Below are 19529 nucleotides of genomic sequence, written 5' to 3' on the forward strand. Positions count from 1 at the left end.
GTTCAAATTCAGTAATTGCTGTATTATAACTGTATAATCTTCACAAGGCTTGAAATATCAAATATATCAGATGAATAACAGATCCTTTCCAGGACTCTAGTTGAGATCCAAACCAGCAATCTGCAAGCTGTTGGGCAGCAATAACCACACAATTTTTCATGAATTTGTTTGCTTACAGGCAAGAAACACAGCTTATAACAAACTGTTTCTGGTAATTGTTGGATCCAACCACTGTTTAATATGTTATGAGGCTAATCCTTAAATTAGTTTTCACAATGAACTCTGATTTATTGAATCATTATATATGCTCGCTGTACTCCAAACATAATAGTGAAATTTAGGTTGATTATGATGAATCAGCCACTTAAGCTGGCAAAGTAAAGGAATGACATATGATACCTTCATTCTCCATGGCGTCTTAACACTGTTCATTATACACCCTGTCACAGACAGTAACAGAATGCCTCCTGAGTATTTATACTCTCACTGGAGTCATTTATCTAAAAAGAGTCAGTCCCAAGACAGCAAGCAGTATCGAGAAACAATCTTTCACTGTTGGAGGTAACAAAATGAGACACAAATAGTGAAATGGATAAAATGTACATTTTATCCATGGGCAGAAAGGGTCATTTTAACGAGATGGACATTTTAATGTGAGATGGATAAATGAAGAAAATATGGTGAGTAGTAAGAAAGAGGGCTGATGGAGAATCAAAAACATTTCAAATAATTAAAAATTAAACAAATTACAAAAGAGAACAACACATTCAGAACAAATGAGGAGAAACAACATAAAGAGAAAAACAAGGAAGGAGAAAACAGAAAAGAAAAAAGGGTGAGATGAAAGCAGGAAGGAGATAAAGTTTGGAAAAAGTGAGTAGGAGATGAGTTAATAGGTCAGAGTGGAGGTGAGAAATTAGAGACAAAAATGAGTAAGGTGAAGTACATGAGGATTGAATTGCAAAGGTTAGAGAATGAACTGGAGAAGAAAATGCTACTCATGCAGGTAGACCAAAAAAGGACATGAATAATCACAGGCTTGAAGCACAAAGATAATATTTAAAAAGCAGATGAATATTACTCATCTGGGGAGGAGGAAAGCAAATTAAGCATAAAAAACCAAATATTTAAAAAAGAAATGCCTTCAAATAACTTCATTTTTAAACCTCCTATACTTACTTTAATAATAACAGGTAAAATGATTTATGTTTTGGTCTTTTAAAATGCAAAGTTAATGACCAGTTTCCATCATTTGTGACAGTCAAAATGTACTGTGTGTGAGCTTCCCCCCCTGCTGGGAGATGAAGCCTTTGACTCAGACTTTGTTGGCTGGTATGCTGCTGACGTTTTTATTTCAGCTGCTCTGCAGTAAAACACAGAGGTGGTTAAACACACAGCCATAAACCACAAAAAAACAGAGCCAACAACAATTTTAAAGCGAGTGGAATTTTACAATTATTTTTCCTGTTGGTACAAAGGTCATATATAAATTTTGAAGCAAGCATAACTATTCTTAAAAGCTTTTGATTTGATGCTGGAAGAATCAGACTGTATATTAGTTTTAAAATACCAATCATACATTCGTTTCTGTGACACTTTGGATTTGATAGTTGAACTTAAAAAAATCTTATCTTCAGTCACTCAGATCAAATAGAAGAAACCTGTTTCAATGTAACTTGATACTAGATTACTAGATTTAGGTATTATGGAGACTTCAGTAAGGTGTGATTTTGGAACTTATACCTTCCACCTCCACAGCCGTTAATTTTCTGTCACCATTTAGCAACTTCATTTCAGTTTAATGGCAAAGCAGTGAAATATGTTAGTAACCATTACATATCACAATCCAAATGGTGAAACAGATTCTGTTGTTTTAGAAAATAACAAGACAGAAGGTTTTTAGAGTGAGATGCTCGTACAATATTTCTTGGTCTCTTCAGTGTTTTTCTCTTCCTTCTATAGAACCAGTTTTAGGTCGTTTATACTTTTCAAAACTTTTGGACAACTTAGGAAGCGGCAGGGAAAAAAAAAAGTCTTATTCTTAGTCTAAGTTAATATACCTGGACCATAAATTTTAATAATTCAAGCTGAAAGAATTCAACGATATCTATCTAGGGCGCCCCCTGCTGGTTGGTTTTCACAAAGAGATTAGAGGAGTGATGATGAAGAAAAAGAATTACAGTTTTTAAAATATTTTCTCTTTTTATCTTACTGGCTTTAAGTAAGATGAAAGCTGATTTCACTGAGCAGAATTTGTAGCTGAACTACGGCTTTGACTTTTCTTTTTAATTCCCTGTTTTGTTTTGTTTTTTGTTTGTTTTTGTTTTGTTTTGTTTTTTTCCAATATGCGAGAAAATAGATGTATGGCAAGAAACTGTGTTGAACAATCTTGGTTTCAAAATGATGAACGAAACCCACACAACTCCATCTTTTCCTGCAAAAAACTAACAAATGCCTTTCCAATGGAGGCTGAGCAGTGTCCATCCTTGATGCCCTACCACTTTGCAGCTTTTTAATCCATTAGCTTTCCTCCAAGTGCTCAAATTCTCCCCATCCCCTGGCAGACATGGTGACCGGATTGTAGAAATTCTCATAGTGCTCCTTCCACAACTAAAAATATTCCCAGTCTGAGCACAAGTCTTTGCTTTTGCAACCACCAACACCACAGCCTTTTTTTAGCCACTCGGTACCTGTCTGCTTTATTGACAGTTTAATCTGAGGTTTTCTAACTTTGTCAGCAATTAACCTGTTTTGTAAAATTCATTTGAAAATACATTTCTGAATCCTTTGGAACTCCAATAGTCCTTCAAGCAACTAGAAACATATTCTTTCTCAAGCTGCATACATTTCATAATTAAGCCTTTAATGGAATTGCGACTTAGTGTGATTTTTTTCAGTGCATTGTATTTTAAGCACATCATTCAGTTAATTTCCTCTCTTTGTACATATCTGAAGGGTTGTTTATAGGGAAAAGACTTTATTCTCCTGTGTGGCAGCCATAGAGCCAACACTGTTTGACTGCCTCAAATTAAATCATAATTGTTTATTCAAATAGAATCAATTAAGCACTTTAGCATCTTGAATTGAATTGAAACAAGCTCATCTAAATACATTACCTCATTTTATTAAAGGATTACTCTTCATGCGACAAATGGATTTGATTGGTACTGGGGAGCAGATTACAGTGTAACATTCAATAACAGGCCAATGTGTCAAACTTGTTTAGATTGAGAGATGATGACATTTATCTGTAATAAGCAAGAGGTTTACTGTGGTGAAGTGGAAGAAACTCAGATTATATAAGAGTGTATTCAGGAAAAAGAAAAAAATAAGGAAATATAAAGTTATTTGTCCCTAGTTTCTCACGTTTTCCTGCTTTTTGTATATCAGCAGATGTCAAAGCCTCTTCTCTAAATGTTTTTCTGTCTCTTTGAAAGGATAAAAAGAGATTGCACCTTCTTACAATTTAGAACATGTTCATGTATAATTCAGTGAAGCTTCCAAGCTTTAAAAATTCATCCTTGCCCTTCCTTTCTCTATTTATAAAGTAAACTCTCAACATCAAGGTGAATCAAGGAGAATTTTTTTTTTCTTATTTAAATTACTGATTACAGTAAAGAACTTTAAAGAACCTTTTTAACTTTTGAAAATGCAAGAAATATAATTAGCGCTGAACTGTGGAGATGAAACTATAAAGGTTACATGAGAATCTTTATAAGACCTCTTTATTTATTAAACAAACTTTAAACAGTTTGTTGAAGATCTGTTACCAGTATAATGGCATGATGTTAAACCGGTTACTTCTTTTTGTCTGACTTGTCAAATTTGACATCATTATGTTGCAATATAAATTTTAGAGTACATTAATTTCAACGTGCTTTAGTTTGGCATGTATATTTGCATACAAACCGTAACATCATGAGACTAATTTCCAGAGGAACGTCTTAAAATGCAGATTTGACACACATTGGCTTGTCTCATCTTTGCTTTAAAACCTCTGCAAAGCTTTTGGGAAAGTCATTTGGATTGATGAGATAGAACTGGAACTTTTGAAATTCTTGTGTTCTGTTGTAACTTCTTAAAATTAAGGAAGTGTTTAAACAAACAGGAACATTATACTAACAGTCAACATGATGGTCGTAATTGGTCAGTTTAAAACAAAAAGGTTTCAGTAAAAATAATATTTTATTATTATTTTTTTTTTCAGGCATAAATAAATGTGATTACTCCCTTTTTTCATGCTCTTGTTCCATTTGTTCATTATTCTGGACGTAGAAGGTGAGAAACAAGAAAGGACAAAGCTTAAAAATACTCTGCTGTGTGTGAGAGTGCATGGTGTCTTAAAACACACCTGCTTTTTGGTCGAACAGCAGCTGCTGCATCACTGCAGCTCCTTTTAGAGAAACATTGTACGCCTGTGAAAATGACTTAAGGCACATGTTCATATCATGTTTTTGAAGAGTCATAACTGCACATAATTTTCACACTTGAAAGCTTGCCTGTCAACTTTGATTTCTGAAATAAGTTTTTTTCTTTGTTTCTTTTGCATTTTAAACATATTCTGGGTTGAATTGTACACTAGGTCTGTTACCTATCTGAAACAATACTAGCCTAACATGAAGTGGTGGCTTCAAGCTGTTGATTGTCAGCTACATTCAACAGCAAACCTATAACATACAAGTCAGGCTAACACGTGCTCTCATTCAGATGTAAAGACAGTAATTTCTGAACAAGATGGTAGTTATTCACATTTATTATTAGTCGTAAGTCAAAAATGTGGAAAAGGACGAACTTTCTGTCCTTGTTTAAACCTAAAGTCAGTCCATTGGACCCAACAACTAAACCTGAGCCAAGTCAAACCCATATAATTATTTTCAAATTATGCAGCTTTGGAGAGTTTTACATGATCAAATTTACCTTTAATTTTATGATGTTTTTTACTGGTGCTTAGTCAGAGCCTTAGTTTTGAGTATGTCATCTCATAAAACGCTTGATGTTTGTTTAAATAAGAAGAGAAAGTAATGAGAATGTTGTCGCTGCACAAATATTGATTAAGTTGTGTACAGCTGCAGCTCCATGCTCATTGTTTTCAGACTGAAGAAATGCAGCCTGCAGCCATAGGATGAACAAGCTGAAGGAAGTGGGCTGATTATAGGTAACAGGTTGCCATAGTAGCCTGTGTCACCGGGTGCAAAGTACAATTACTGTGTGAACCACAGTGGTATTTTATGAAAAAGGTTACTGGAGAAAAGGCAACCTTTCTGAAATGTTGTATAAATGAACAACCATCTGCAGGATTAACAATGCTACTGTAAAGAGAGTTGTATCTTCATTAGAAACAAATCTAATGTCAAGTAAAGACAGTAATGGAACAAGCCGACATTATGCAATTTCAGTCCTGGACATGTATAGAGACATTACTTCTGGGAGAAAAATTCATTAAAGAGTCAGTCTTGTACAGGTTTCCATGCTCTCAGCAGGTGACAGATTTTCTGCATGAAACCGCTTTTCATTTGTGGCAAACCTCTTGGATTGTCAATGTTAGTGTCTAACTTCTCATTAAATATTTCAGTAAGATGCAATAAAAAACAGGTTTGTTGATTTTAATTTGATGCATTTAATTCTCAGTGTTAAAATGCTTCATGTTGAGCCTTTCTTTTATTTTAACTGCAGCAAAGAAATTGCAAAGTATCTAAGATTTCTGGAAATCAAAAGAGCTTTTCCATTTTCCTCTGTAGAATGTTGGCATAATGGGAAAGAAATAACCGTCCACCCCACCCGCACAGACTCTTCTTGTCCAATATCCCAGCCTGATTTATCTTTCAACCCGGTGTACTTTAGTCAGTAAGCTTGTGGTTGCCACGTTTCAATCCGTTGGTCCATCTCTTTCTCTCTCATCCCCTCATTATATTCACAAACTAACTTTTTTAGTAGGTCGGTACCTGTTGAAGTTACTGTAGAATTTATTCAGAATGTCTTGGAAAGTAATATTCATATGCCTGCTTCAAACTGTAATCAAAAGCAGACTGAGGTCATTACTGTAGCTGTTAGTTGGAGACAACATTTTAGAGTTTAAAAGAAAACATTTCAGAGTTTGAACTTAGGTCTGCAAGATCTGTGTGGGCATCAATCTGCTCAGAAAGTTTTATTAAATATAGATAATTTAATTCTGAAAGTCAGAGTAGGGATCGACTGAATCTGGTGAAAAATCTGTTTCTCACAAATGTCCAATGTTTCAATGTAATGTTACTTAAATGTACATTAGAGTATTTTATGTTTCAGACCAAGATAAAATAGCACATGAACATGAAGAAAAATATTACATAGTCTTCAATTTTTCTTACAATTATAAATTTGAGAAGTGCAACATGCATTTATTTTAAGCTCCCTTGAGTTTATGCTTTGTAGAAACCCTTTTTACTGCAATTTTGGGGTATATCTCTACAAACTTTGCACATCTAGCAATTGGTCTTTGTTCTCCATTCTTCTTGTCCATGCAAAAATAACAAACTATCACTTGTTTTTGTTTTCTCTTACTTTAATGTTAATTTACTGAAAGATTCTGCTCCAGATCCATGATCCTGGTAAGAGGTTAAATGTGATTTTGTTGTGCAAATGTATGAATGTTTATATGAAGCATTATTGCTGAGCATGTGACCCAAAGCATGGGGTCATTCCTACAGTTAGTTTTGAGATTTGACTGCTGATAATGAAGCTCATACTTTACGACTTTACATCTTAGTTTTACTACTATAAATATTTAATCTATTGTACTGGATATAAAATCTAAAAATATAATTGGTGTACTATAGTTGGTTATTTAACATTGTCTGTCTTTAACAACAGACACTCAGGTTTAAGGTTGAAAAACAATGGTAAAAAGAAAAATATATCTATATCTTATTGTAAGTTATATTTATGCACACCAGGTTTGCTTGTTGAGAAATTATCTACCATATATCACAAATATTAAGACACTCAGATTTTCACACCCATTCTGAAGTCTTTCCTGCCTGCTGTCTGATGAATCCTCTTGGTGTAAACTAACCTTGTTTTTCCTTTTTCTGCTCCTCCCTTTCTTTCTCCTGGCCCCTCCCTCTGTTACAACCATCCTTCATTACTCCTTTAATCTTGTGTTTTGTGCATCTTTTTTCCATTTCTTGGTACATCATCACATTTTATTTTCTCTGGTTATTATTTTTTTTGTCACATTATTGTTTCTACATTTGGTTTTGCTTAACTGCCTTTTTCTGAGACTTTCCATTATTGGGTCCACGTTATTTTCATGCCCTTCCTTTATTCTCATTGTTTTATAAAACAATTTCTTCATTGTTTTCCCTATTTTATACCTTTCTTTTTTGCATCATTTTACCTGTCATTTATTTTTCTTATCTCTTGTTGGGGTTGTACTTTTATTTCAATTTTTCATCATTTTGTTTGATCCACATTCTCCTTTACTTTTCCTCTTCTTCCCTCTCCGTTTTCTCCAGTGGCTGCTCCTCTGCCTCCAAGCTGTTGCTCTGGTTCTGCAACACCAGACCAGTGCCTGTCTAGCTGCTGTATTTCTAGGGAACCTCAAGGTTCTGTCAAGTGAGTCTGTCCAGCCTTGCACACCGTGACACAAGCAATGAAACTTAAGATTTTCAAATGTATCTCATTAACTTTGGTGCTTTCTAAAAGTTTCTTTATTCAAGTAATTTAGTCATAAAAGAAAACTCATAGCTTTGAAATTTTTTGTCTGTTTATCATGATAGGTTTTGCTTAGCACTAACCCTTAAGTTAAAATTATCCAACACATAAGTCACAAAATTTTAAAAAAGATGCAACAAATAAGAATAAAATGCTGGCTGTTTAAATATCGATTTTCAAGCATATTAATGGAAAGTTGAGTGGATGGAAAAAGTGTGGTTTAAAAAAGGTCCAGAAAAACAGGAATAACTAAATGTCAGGTTTTAATTTGCCTTAACCCACAATCATCAAAATTAAAACTATCCATCTGGATTAACACTGACAGATGTTACCTATACCTTTTAAATTTTAGCTATATCCAGAATGTTGCTTAATTTGACAAGTTTGTGTGATTTGATATAACTTTTAAAAACTGCATGAAAACCCATTAACTTATGCTATGATTTGTCATTCACATTATGCAAAGATGACATTGTGTTTAGTTTTGCCAACATTCTTATATGTTACTATTCCTACCATGTGTTTATATATTTTATTTATTATAAATACTGTAGCCATATACATATACAAAGCCATAGATCAACATGCAACAAGGAAATCAATTATGAACAACTGTTTTCTATACACTTAGTATCCCCTTCATTCATTTGATCAGACTCCAGGCTTCGATTTAGGATGTTTAAATAAGAGTTTACAATCAAACCATTTGTTGAGGATCTTTCTTGTCAATTATATTAAATAAATAATTCATTTGAAAATTATTTTTTCACAAGATGTTTGCTGAAAACTTGCTAGAATATACAATGTCAAATAGGAAGCTAATTTAGTTTTGCTAACAGTACCCACAGTTGAAAATATAGGGTTGTGCATGGCTTCAGGACATTTCAGAACAGGGAGTGTACGTTCCTGAAAACCTGAATGCAGTATATTACTTCATATACTAGATATTAGAAGTAATATCTTGAGTAATATATTAGCAATATATTAAGTAATATATTAGATAATATTAATACTTAGGTATTACTGAATGTGTATTATCATCTCTTGGTTGAGGTGACGGAAGACGGACAGACAGACAGAAGAGCAAGCTGAGCCGAAATCAAAACTGCTCAATTTACTGGTCGATGCAGTTCTACTCTGAACTGGCCACAATCTGTTCAAAGTGAGAGGGCAGAAAATGTAAAATTGCTAGAAGGTTCAGAATCAATTGTTTCTAAGAAAATCATAGTAGAGGTAAAGCTCCTTGTCATTTTAATGTGTCTGAATGATTTAGGAGTCTGAGAAGCCTTGCAAAGCGCTCTGAGGATGATTTGAGAAAAACAAAATTTGTCACCAATAATATTCGACAGCAGTTGGTTTGAACATATACTGCCAGGGCATTTATTAGCATGTCATGCATTTATAGTTATTTAAATAAAAGAATTCTGGGCAGTTATTATAGATTCACCAATATGTAGCAATTTATTTAGACTACATAGAGGACACTGATCACATTTTATGGCGTCAATATGTTTTTGTGCTTACAATTTCTCAAATTAGACCATGTTGTTGTCCAATATATACTTTTTACTAAGGAAATCACTGTAAGATATGTAAATGAATTTGGAAAAGGATGCTATTAATCATGCTAGCTGATTAACTTTAGTAGAATAGATGGAGCTGTCACACCAGATGGATGAAAAACACTGAAAATATTTTAGATTGTGATTTATGATAATTGGAGAAGGTAGGAAAGCAAGGCATTTACAGGACATGCAGCTTGCAGCTTGATTTCAATTGAGAAGGTGATAAAACAGGGGAATTGAGAAGGATGCTAAAGAGATTAAGAGTGGTTTCAAGCAATGGAAGGCAATCTTTTTACTGTCCCTCCTCTGTCCACTTTGTCCACTTAAATGTCCCTGGATCGCTCTGGTGCACTTGTGGCTACACTGGCAAGATACTTGGTTCTAATTACATCACTACTCAACACAGTTTGTCTCCCTGGAGGGCGTTTGAGGCTGCAAGACATCAAGTAACACACTTGTGCACACAAAAGTATATGCACACACATTGGAGAACTCATTTTGTCACATTTTTGTACATTATAACAATCTTTTTTTAGAGTATATAATTTCAAGATGATTTTTTCCAGGTTTATGACAACCACAAACACTTATCATTATAAAAAGTAGATATCTGTTATGCTCACATGTTTACATACAATATTTTTGGGCATGCATGTCCTAATAGGAAGTTTGTTAGACAATGTTGGTGTCAAATGAATTACCCTTTTTTGAGTGGGCTGACAGTACAACAATAACTTTTTGAATTTGTTTTCATGAAAAATGCTGTTAATATTTTACGTAGCATCAAATATACAGCTTCATAATTTTTACATTAGAATATGGTTGAAAATTCACTAACTCAATTCACAAAGTTAAACACGTATAGATTAATTACACACAGATTGTTGTTATATTCCTGTTAATTATGATGATTTTGTGCTTACAACTAATAAAAGCATTAAATTTATGTCAGAAAAATAAAAAACAATTTTAATAAAGAAGTGTTGGCTCAGTAAAAAAATACCTACTTAATTATCTACTTAAATTTATTTTTAAAAGTCACATTTAATCCATTAACAGGCTCATCAAAACACATATTAAATTTTTTTTTAATATGATTATAAACATACACCCCCACCAATATTTGGCTAAAGAGTTTGTTTGTTTGTTTTTTTGACAAAAAAATGATGACTGTTGTTTGTGTGAATTTCTAAAAGGACAGATGATACAAGGTGATACTTGTTTTATTTGAACCAGATAAAAAGTGTACAATTTTTTTATAATACAACTTTGAAATATCTGCATTCCTGCACTTGATATTTTTTATTCCTAGATTATTTCTACGTTTAGTTTCTCAATAGACAAAAGATGCTGACAAGTTTTAGCTGTGGAACGTTAACATAGCTTGTTGCAGACTCTAGCGCCATTTTAAGAGCTATAAGTGTGAATGTTGTCATAGCTCTTTAAATGGTACTGCAGTATGCATTCAGATAATCATCTGCCTGAAATCAACCTCCTTCACTGGAAGATATTGCAACAGCGTGCTCCAACCAGTAGCTGAACTGTGTTTGCTGCTGAAGATACACCTTTCAATGTTCTCCATGAAGTTCTTCAGACATCTTTTCCTGCTATTGTGATGCAGTTGTTCATTCTTTAAGAAGTAAAGGTATTGTCTTTTTGCACGTTATGAGCAAAGAGTTGCTGGATTCATTTTATTGATAATTTTAGTTCCAAGAATGAGAGAAAAAAGCAATCATGTCAGTCAGAACCTTCTCTTCTGTGGGTAGCCTTTTTTCATGTTGAACAAAAATGTTTCACCTTTGTGCCAAAACTGTAAACTTTCAGAATCAAAATTATAATTCTAACATAATGTTTGACAGAGGTTAACATGGCCACCAGTGATAATCTCTCATCAAAAGATCTGTTAGGGAATGCAGTGACTCAGTTGTTTGATATTTGTAGCAGAAGTCAACTGTCTTGGCTGAGCTTTGTGTTTCTCCATTGCATAAAATCCCATTTCACTACAATGTCTGGTAATATATTCATATCCTCTGAAGATTTCCTCATTTAGTCACATTACAACCAGAAGCCTGAGTGTTTTTAATTATGCCTTTTTGTGTGAGACCAGCAGTAGCAACATGTTTATGGGGTGGGAGGAAAGCGATACATTGCATGGTTAAAAATATTTTGCAATAAAATATAAAAAAATGTTAAATCCAGTTCAACCATTTTTAGTCTGATATAACTGAATGAAATCTATTGCAGCATATTATGTTCTAAAGTAATTCAATTAGGAAAAAGAGTTCAGATGCCAGTACTTTAATCTTAGTAAAAACAGAAGGGTTAGGTTATAAATCATCCTCAGCTCTGAATATGCCATGGAGCACTGTAAATTAAGCACTTAATTTAAAATTAAGAATGTTTTGCATAACTGCAAACTGTCCATCAGAACCAACAGGTTGAACAAGGAAAGCTTTGATTTAGACCCTTCTCCTCGGCTTGGCTGTAGCCGGTTGTTCCCCAATGGGCCCTGGTCGGATTTGTCTCCATTTGCAAATACTGCTCTGTTTTTTCCCTGTTTTCTTCAAGTGGCCCGAGCCAGGCCAACCTGGGTATTGCATGCAAGTAATTTGATTGGCACCAGACTGCATTTGTTGATTGGCCAGAGGATTTACGTCACTGCATGAGTCCAGACCTAAATCTAATTGAGAAAATTGCTGCTTACAGTTGCTCTCCACCCAGTTTGACTGAGGTGTAGCTTGATTTGCTTAAAAGAATTGGCAAAAACTTCAATCCCCATGTATGCACAGATTGTAGAAACCTTTCCCAGAAAACCTGCTGCTATAAATCCTGTGAAAAGTGGTTTTACAAAGTGCTAACTTCGAGGCCGAATGCTTTTTAGAACATATATTTCTATTTTGTAAAAAATTGGAAGCAGTGTTTCCAGGAGAAAACATTCATATCAGCAGAGGTTGTATGGTTTTGCTTCAGTAGCATTTGCAAGTAGTCTTGGATCTATTCCTGTTACATAAAACGAATGATGTTATAAGAGTCACGTGGATTAAGGCATTTATTGCTGTAGTGTTTCTTTTTCATATCTGAAAAATCCTTGCTTTGTGGTAAGCCAGACATGTGTTCTTTACTTAGCCTTTTTATGCACCCTGTTGTTCTCAGGTTAAATTGTGTTTGTGTTTAATAGGTGTGTGTTTCCAGCTGTTTCTACTGCTCCGCTGTGTGTTTTAGCTGCTGTTCAAACATTCAGTGAACCCTGGAGGAGATGTCCTGAATTGTGGTGTGTTTTTAATTTTTATAGGCTACCCATGTTTGGAGTTATTACTGCCTGTGTGTATGGGAAAATAATTTCATGAAAGTCTATTATGGGTATTTTAATTTGTAAAATAAAATGAACAAAAAATTGAGTCTTGAACTCAGTCTAACATACCAACTTACTGTGAGAGATAATTTTATTAGACTGAGGAGACGGAAATAACTAGCACAGATACTGGAGAACTGATGATCATCACTTTTCTCCAAATCACCAAAACATGGCAATGTTAGAATAAATGTGGTCATTTGTGTTTTCATTTTTTAGCCAGTTTGTCAGCCAGCAACATGATTGCCAGTTTTATTGACATGATAAAAGAAATTTCCCCCTCATTCAAATGTAGGTATTTTTTGCATCTAGACTTTTTTGGGGTGTGGAAACTTTTTATATATATGAAGTCTGTGTGTGTTTGTGTCTGTGTGTTATACTTTTGGTTGGGTTTAGATTATTGTAGAATTTGGTGAACATATCAATTAGACGTCAAAAGCCTTTCTTACCATGATTGTTATTATCTAACATCTATTGAATTAACAAAAACACAAATTCATCTTAATGTACCCAAAATGTTTTAGGTACATTAAAAAGTAGGGATAGGCGGCACATTGGCGCAGTTGTCTTGCAGCAACACAGTCCTGGGTTTGATTTGATACAAACACATGACTGTTAGGTTAATTGGTCTCTCTAAATTCTCCCTAGGTGTGAGTGTGTGTGCATGGTCGTTTATCCCGTTTGTCTCTCTGTGTTGTCCTGAGACAGACTGGCGACCTGTCCAGGGTGAACCCCGCCTCTCGGTCAGACTCGGGCAGACACTGATTTCAGACACATTACTCATTACATTGCACTCTTTATTAATCAAAAATCCAAAAATTGAAATATAAATTTCCAAAGAAGATTTTGTGTTAGGTTTGAACTGGAGCAAAGAATCGTATAAACAGGAGTTCATTATTACAGTTTTTGCAAGCCCAGAGCCTTGCCAGTTTTAGACATATCTGTGGTCCAGCACTAATTAATCCCAGCACACAAAAAAAATATGTCTTTGAATTTCAAATAAATTTGTCAGCAATTTATCTTTGTGCTGGCAATTGCTTTATTTTATCACCTTGAAAGTATTTTTGGACTTCAAAACCTCTAACATCTATTAACATCCTATGTATGGTATACAAAAAGACCTTTTGGTCAACCTGACCTTCCCTGAAAGCTCTGGCCAAACTTCACTAGGTTCTGTTGTGGTTGCTGGAACAATCTGGTCTTCAATATTAAATCCTGAACCTATGAATTCAAATTACTTTTAAACCTGTGTGCCATTGCCCACCATGGCTGGATCTGGTGGCAACAGTTCATTCTAAACATGTGGATTGATCATCAAGAGAGTTGCCCTCAATCAGTAACCACATTAAAATGGTCAGGAAGGATTTTCATTTCCTAATTGAATTGACTCGCTGTGTGGGCCACTGCCTCTTCACCTCTGCGTCACTCCAGTCTCCTTTTTCTTTGTTCCTCTCTCCATCTTTCCCTCTGTCTTTTTTTTAGAAGAAAATGCAGCTTCACTAAGATGAAAACAACAATTACTATAAACAAGATGGATGCATCTGGCCCACACATGCATACACACACACTATAAAGTCTGCATAAACAGCCTGTAAGTGGTTTACCACAGCCACATGTGCATGTCTGTGTCCAACATCCTTGGTTCAACTTGGCATCTGTTGCCAAAGTGGTTTAATATTCTAAATCATGCATTTTTTTTAACCTAACAGTGTAAACCATTCAGAGATGTAATGTAAGAATTGAAAATGCAAGAATATGTTTGCATATGAAGCATGTCACCCCTAAGTTCAGCACTTTGCCTGTGTGCCTGTGTGTACTCAGAATCAAGGTTTTTTAATGAATTGAGGGACTTTGCCAATGTATTCTGCAGTTTCTAATACATATTCATATTATTGGGTATAGTATTGATTTTTAGCTTACCTCGTGACATCAGCTATTAATAAGGTTGGGCTGCTATTTAAGGTGCTTGTCTGTAGAGCCAGAGTGAATGCCTTCCCTTTTTTTCAGTGTGCTGTCATTTTCTGAAATGCATTCAAAATTGTGCTAAATTCTCAAGTTAGTATGCTTTGTTTACTTAGTATATTTTTGAGCGGCTCTCATGCAGTTTCCATATTGTGGGATTAAGAGACATTATGATCTCTGGCATTCCTGAAGGAATGTAAAATGCTTTTGCAAAACTACCTTAAGCAGCAGTAACAGTTACAAGCAATCCTAATCTTAGCCATTTTCCTGGAGATTTGCTACTTGATCATTTCAAGCATCAGTTTATAGACAGATAACCTTACGTTTGACTGCTGTTGTTTCAGTCATTTCCTAATTGCATTGTCATGGATTTAACATGTGAACTGGGGCCTATAGACTCTGGGATGAAGCTCCCTTGGGTGTTTTGCTACTTTGAGGAGTGTTATATATTCTGACGCTGGGCTGAATATCCTGAGAAAATTTGAAGCTGCTCTAAGTGTTTGCAACTGACTTTAAATATATAGCTTAAAATGTGCTTGGAATATTTTACTTTAAAATTACATATTAGTAACAAGGGTGTTCTGCAAATGTATACTGTTTTTCTTAGGATCTACATAGCTTACAAGGACTGAGAGATAAAATTTTTCAGATAAATATAAAAAATTCATCCCTTAATATACCAAATGTTGCTTTTTTCTGGTGAATAGGTTAAAATATATGAATTGCTTAACACTTTGGGATTTTATATCATTTTTATACCACTTTCTTTTCATAATTATTTATTATTTTTATCAAGACTCTTAGACATTGAATTACATTTTATTTCCAGCACCTGCTGTTATTAACCAATCATTTTGGTGGAGTTTGATGTGGTAAACCAAAATGTGTTTAAAGTCTGGAATTCTTTGAACTTTCCATCATGGAGTCCTGGCGGGAATATCAAACAAAGCCTTTTGCCAAAAATAAAGCTGTGGCCTGTGTGGTTGGCACTACTGTGATTAGCAATTAGGCAGCAGAGACAAAGCAACCTAAGCTCAAATCCTGAGCAGTTTCTTGGATCCTTCTTTGCTTCACAAAATGATATGCAGCAAAGAAGCGGGATTTGTTTACCCCTTCCTTTACTTTTTTTTACGTTCCTTTATTCTTGGTTACACACAATGTTTTTCCTTGTTTTGCTGACTCACAAATGCAGAAAGCCAATACATAAACCTGTGCTCTCACACATATTGACTTTCTCTGAGGTTTCATTCATGATTACTCTCCATCTGTTTATGCAGGCCTGTTTATTTTCTTCTTTCTGAGCTTCATGCAAATATGAACTTATTCTGCCTCGTCTCACGGGACTCCACACTGCAGGGACGTCATTTTTCCTTCCTGCCAGGTATAGAGCTCAGCTTGGGAGGAAATTTTCTACTTTCCCTTCTATATTATTCATGTTGCCTCAGTAAGAGATGCATGGTGTGTGAACAGGCAGAAACTCTTATATAGTGCAGCATTTGATGTCCAAGGAGGTTCATAAAGAACAAAGGCAAAAATAAGTCCCTCTGTATCTATCCAATGTTAGTAAGACAGTTGATTAAAGGTAAGAAAGGTTTGAATACATAGTCAATGAACCAGCCAGTAATTGGACATTAATTTAGTCAGCTATTAGAGGCTTTGTAATTAATTTTAAAGCAATTAGAAAATTAAAACTTAGATATTATCTAGAGTGCCTCTCAAGCTACATGGACTCATTGTTGTCATTTTAAACCTTAAATATACATACACTACATATTGTTCCTATAACTGTTAATAAAAAAAACTAATAGCTTGAAAAATTTCATTTTATGTTCTCAATAAACTATAATAAAGTGAAGTTCTGCAATGACTGGCAAGAAATATTGCATTTTTATGCAATATTAACATTTTTGAGATGTTCCTGTGTATCTCAAAACACACAGGGCTGACTGTGTAATTTTGACCATTGACCTTAACTATTTTGTATAGTTAATAAATTAGAATTTTTTAAGCAAGAATAGTTGGCAAGACAAGTGTTTATCCAGTGGGTGCCAGAAGGTCTGTTTATCCAGTGCATTTGTTTCAAAGGTGTTTTGCATTTGAACTGCAGTCTGAAGAACTCACAATATTCCTTGGTCCTTTATCAACCCAACCAACATATGTGTGAAATTTAGAGGTGTGGGTGTATTTCTGCAGCAGCATAAAGTGTGGTGTGTGTGCTTCTGTTAGAAGCCTCCTAATTGTCAACTGCAAAGCGTATAAGCAAAGTGAAATTGTATTTCTCTTTTTGTTTTGGGAAAACATGGATTGTTTCTACCAGGTCCTTGCGAGACCCTTGCTGTTGCAACCAGAGCAGTGGAAAAACGTCTTTGGCAGTCGTGCTGCTACAAACATCACAGTAAATTAGGGTTCTTGGAGCATTGCCAGTCTAGTGTGAGCATGATCAGGTTGAGTGGCAGCTGTGTAACATGGACCCAGATGTTTTGTCTCCACAGTAATACACATCTAAGTCAAATAAGTCAATTATTATTTGATTAAGTCAAATAATCAGCTCATTGGATTTTCAAACTTGATTGAGGAGGTAATTCAGTCATTTGATTTTGGTGTGTTGCATCAGGGACACATCTAAAAGTTACAGGACACTGGCCTTTGAGGACTGCAGTTGCAGAACCCTGACATGGTGTAATCTTAGTCCAATATGAAGGTGCCCTAATGCATTACTATTTGTCTGTTAAACTTAAAAAATTATAAGTCCAACTTTAGAATCTTACAAACTACATTTTTTAAATCATGCTGCATTGATAGTTCTTTGGGAAATAGAAGTCATAATCTGTGCTATTAAAGGAAAATTATCAATGCAAGTTCGTCTAGCAATAAGTGTGAAAATATTGCTGTAGAAGAAGTTTGTGTAGTGATTTTAGTTCTAATTGCTATAATATTTAACATTTCAGGAAACAGAAAGATACCATTTTCATTTATTTCTTGTTTAATTCTAATAAAGGGCAGAAAATAAACATTTAGAGAGCTTACCAAATAATTAACTCCAAAAAAACAAGTTTTAAAACTCTTAATTAATCAAAAACACCATGTCTGATTTCCTGGGCTTGTCTTCCACCAAGCAGAGGAATCAAATGAACAAAGCAGATGTAGTTTGTGACCCATTTAGCCATTCTTTCTAAGCAAATGGTAAATGACTCTTACAAAAATCCCTTTTCAACTGTTAAGCAAACATAATTTCCCTTTAAACCTTTGTTTTGTTTTGTTTCAAAGTAGCAAGCTATTTAAGGATAAGTTTTCTAAATGTTTAAATGGATTAAAAAGATCAACTTGCTTCAAATTGCTTCAGGTTAGGTATTTTTCCAATGTTGTCTGAACAGTGAAAACTATGTATACAACATTTTAGTTGAAGGGAGCAGAGACCAAAAGAACCAAGCCTGTCACAGCATAATGCTCACAGACTATCTGGTACATGGGGGATCATTGTCCAGACACAAAAACAAATTTTGGTTCGTGGACTTTATCAAATATGAAATATTTACTAGCACACAACCAAATGAAGTTTAAAGTAGGATTTGCTCACTTTTTCATTTTGGGGATTATGTGTACTTATATAGAGGAAAGATCTAGTGACACCAAACATGTCATCGATTTCTAAAATTCGTTTGGTTGTGTTCGAGACAAGAATACAAACAATGGATTGTTGTTTATAGAGAAAACCAAGTCATTTCTGTTCTAATTCTGAAAGTTCCTTTCATATCAAACCAGATGTATTTACCAAAAGTTGCAATCTTTATTTTTTATCTATACAAAAACGCAGCAGAATGATGCCATCATGAAGAAAGATGCTTACTCCAGATGAGAGCCAAAACAATTTCAGAAGCTAGTGGAAAAAAAAACAAAAAAACCCTTGCGTCAAAATCCATTGTAATTATAGTCAGAGCTTATAATCGATGGAGTAATGAACCTATCAGATTCAATCATCAAGTCCTTGCAATGATAATGAGCTCAAAACATGCAATGCTTGAAAAACAAAATATAAAGGACTTCTAACTTCTCAGGCCTGTTAAATTACACCAATTATCGACACAACATCTGAGCTGATAAAAGTGATAATCTAAATTGATGAACATAACCTTATAACCAATTTTATCTGAGATAAAATTGAATAAATGAACATAAAATATTCTAGTATTTTACAGTTTTTATCTAAGCTTTGCTAAGATAAAATAAACTAAGATAAGATAACAGCTTAGCTTTGATAAGCAAAACTCAGGTAAGCTGAGCTCAAATTAACTAAACTAAATTATGATAAGAGGAGTTAGAAACAAATGAAATTAGCTGAATTAAGATACAAAAAAATAGGATGAGATGAGATGACAAAAACAGCAAGTAGAACAAATACAGTACAAAAAGGAAAACATAAATTAGGAAAAAAACTGAACAACAACAAGTTGTTCAGAAACACTGCCTAGAGAAAGTTCTACCTTTGTAAAATGAATATGACAATATCATTCATCATATTGTGATAACACAAGTTATCACATAACTTGTGTCTTTTGGACAGATGAGTTGAGATGTTTGACTGTAACGCACAGCCGCATGTTTAGGGAAACCCAAACACAGCAAGCCAGGACAAACACCTCAGACCAACTGTCAAACATGTTGGTAGGGAACTGATCTGGCCTGTTTTAGCAACCACACAATGTTTTCTGATGTCAAGTGTGAGACCATCTGTCCAGCTTCACCCAAACTAGGTCATCAGCAGAAAAATGTTCCCCAAAACAGCAACAAATCTTCAACATATTAGCTGATAAATAAAACAACCAAGGTTTTGTACTGACCTAGTCAAAGTTCAGACCACAGCCTAATGAAATGTCATGATGGGACTTCAAGAAGGCTGTCAGAAACGATGACATTACATTGCTGAAACATTACAAATCAGTATAGAGTGGCAAGGCTTGGAA

General features: G+C 34.5%; 1 protein-coding gene across 4 annotated transcripts in view; it reads left to right on the forward strand.

Annotated features, from left to right (window-relative positions):
• The window catches only part of htr4 (5-hydroxytryptamine receptor 4), a 137438-nt gene that overhangs the window by 102672 nt on the left and 15237 nt on the right, over nt 1-19529 (forward strand). Inside the window, exon 7 of one of the 4 annotated variants that reach the window (XM_044127247.1) lies at nt 7491-7590. The exons of the other annotated variants lie outside the window; for them this stretch is intronic. Within the exon in view, the coding sequence (XP_043983182.1) occupies nt 7491-7554 (64 nt within the window). The 3' untranslated portion in view covers nt 7555-7590. The remainder of the gene's footprint in view (nt 1-7490; nt 7591-19529) is intronic. 4 annotated transcript variants of the gene reach the window in all.

Source organism: Gambusia affinis, linkage group LG09 (assembly GCF_019740435.1).
Source record: "Gambusia affinis linkage group LG09, SWU_Gaff_1.0, whole genome shotgun sequence".
NCBI lineage: Eukaryota > Metazoa > Chordata > Actinopteri > Cyprinodontiformes > Poeciliidae > Gambusia > Gambusia affinis.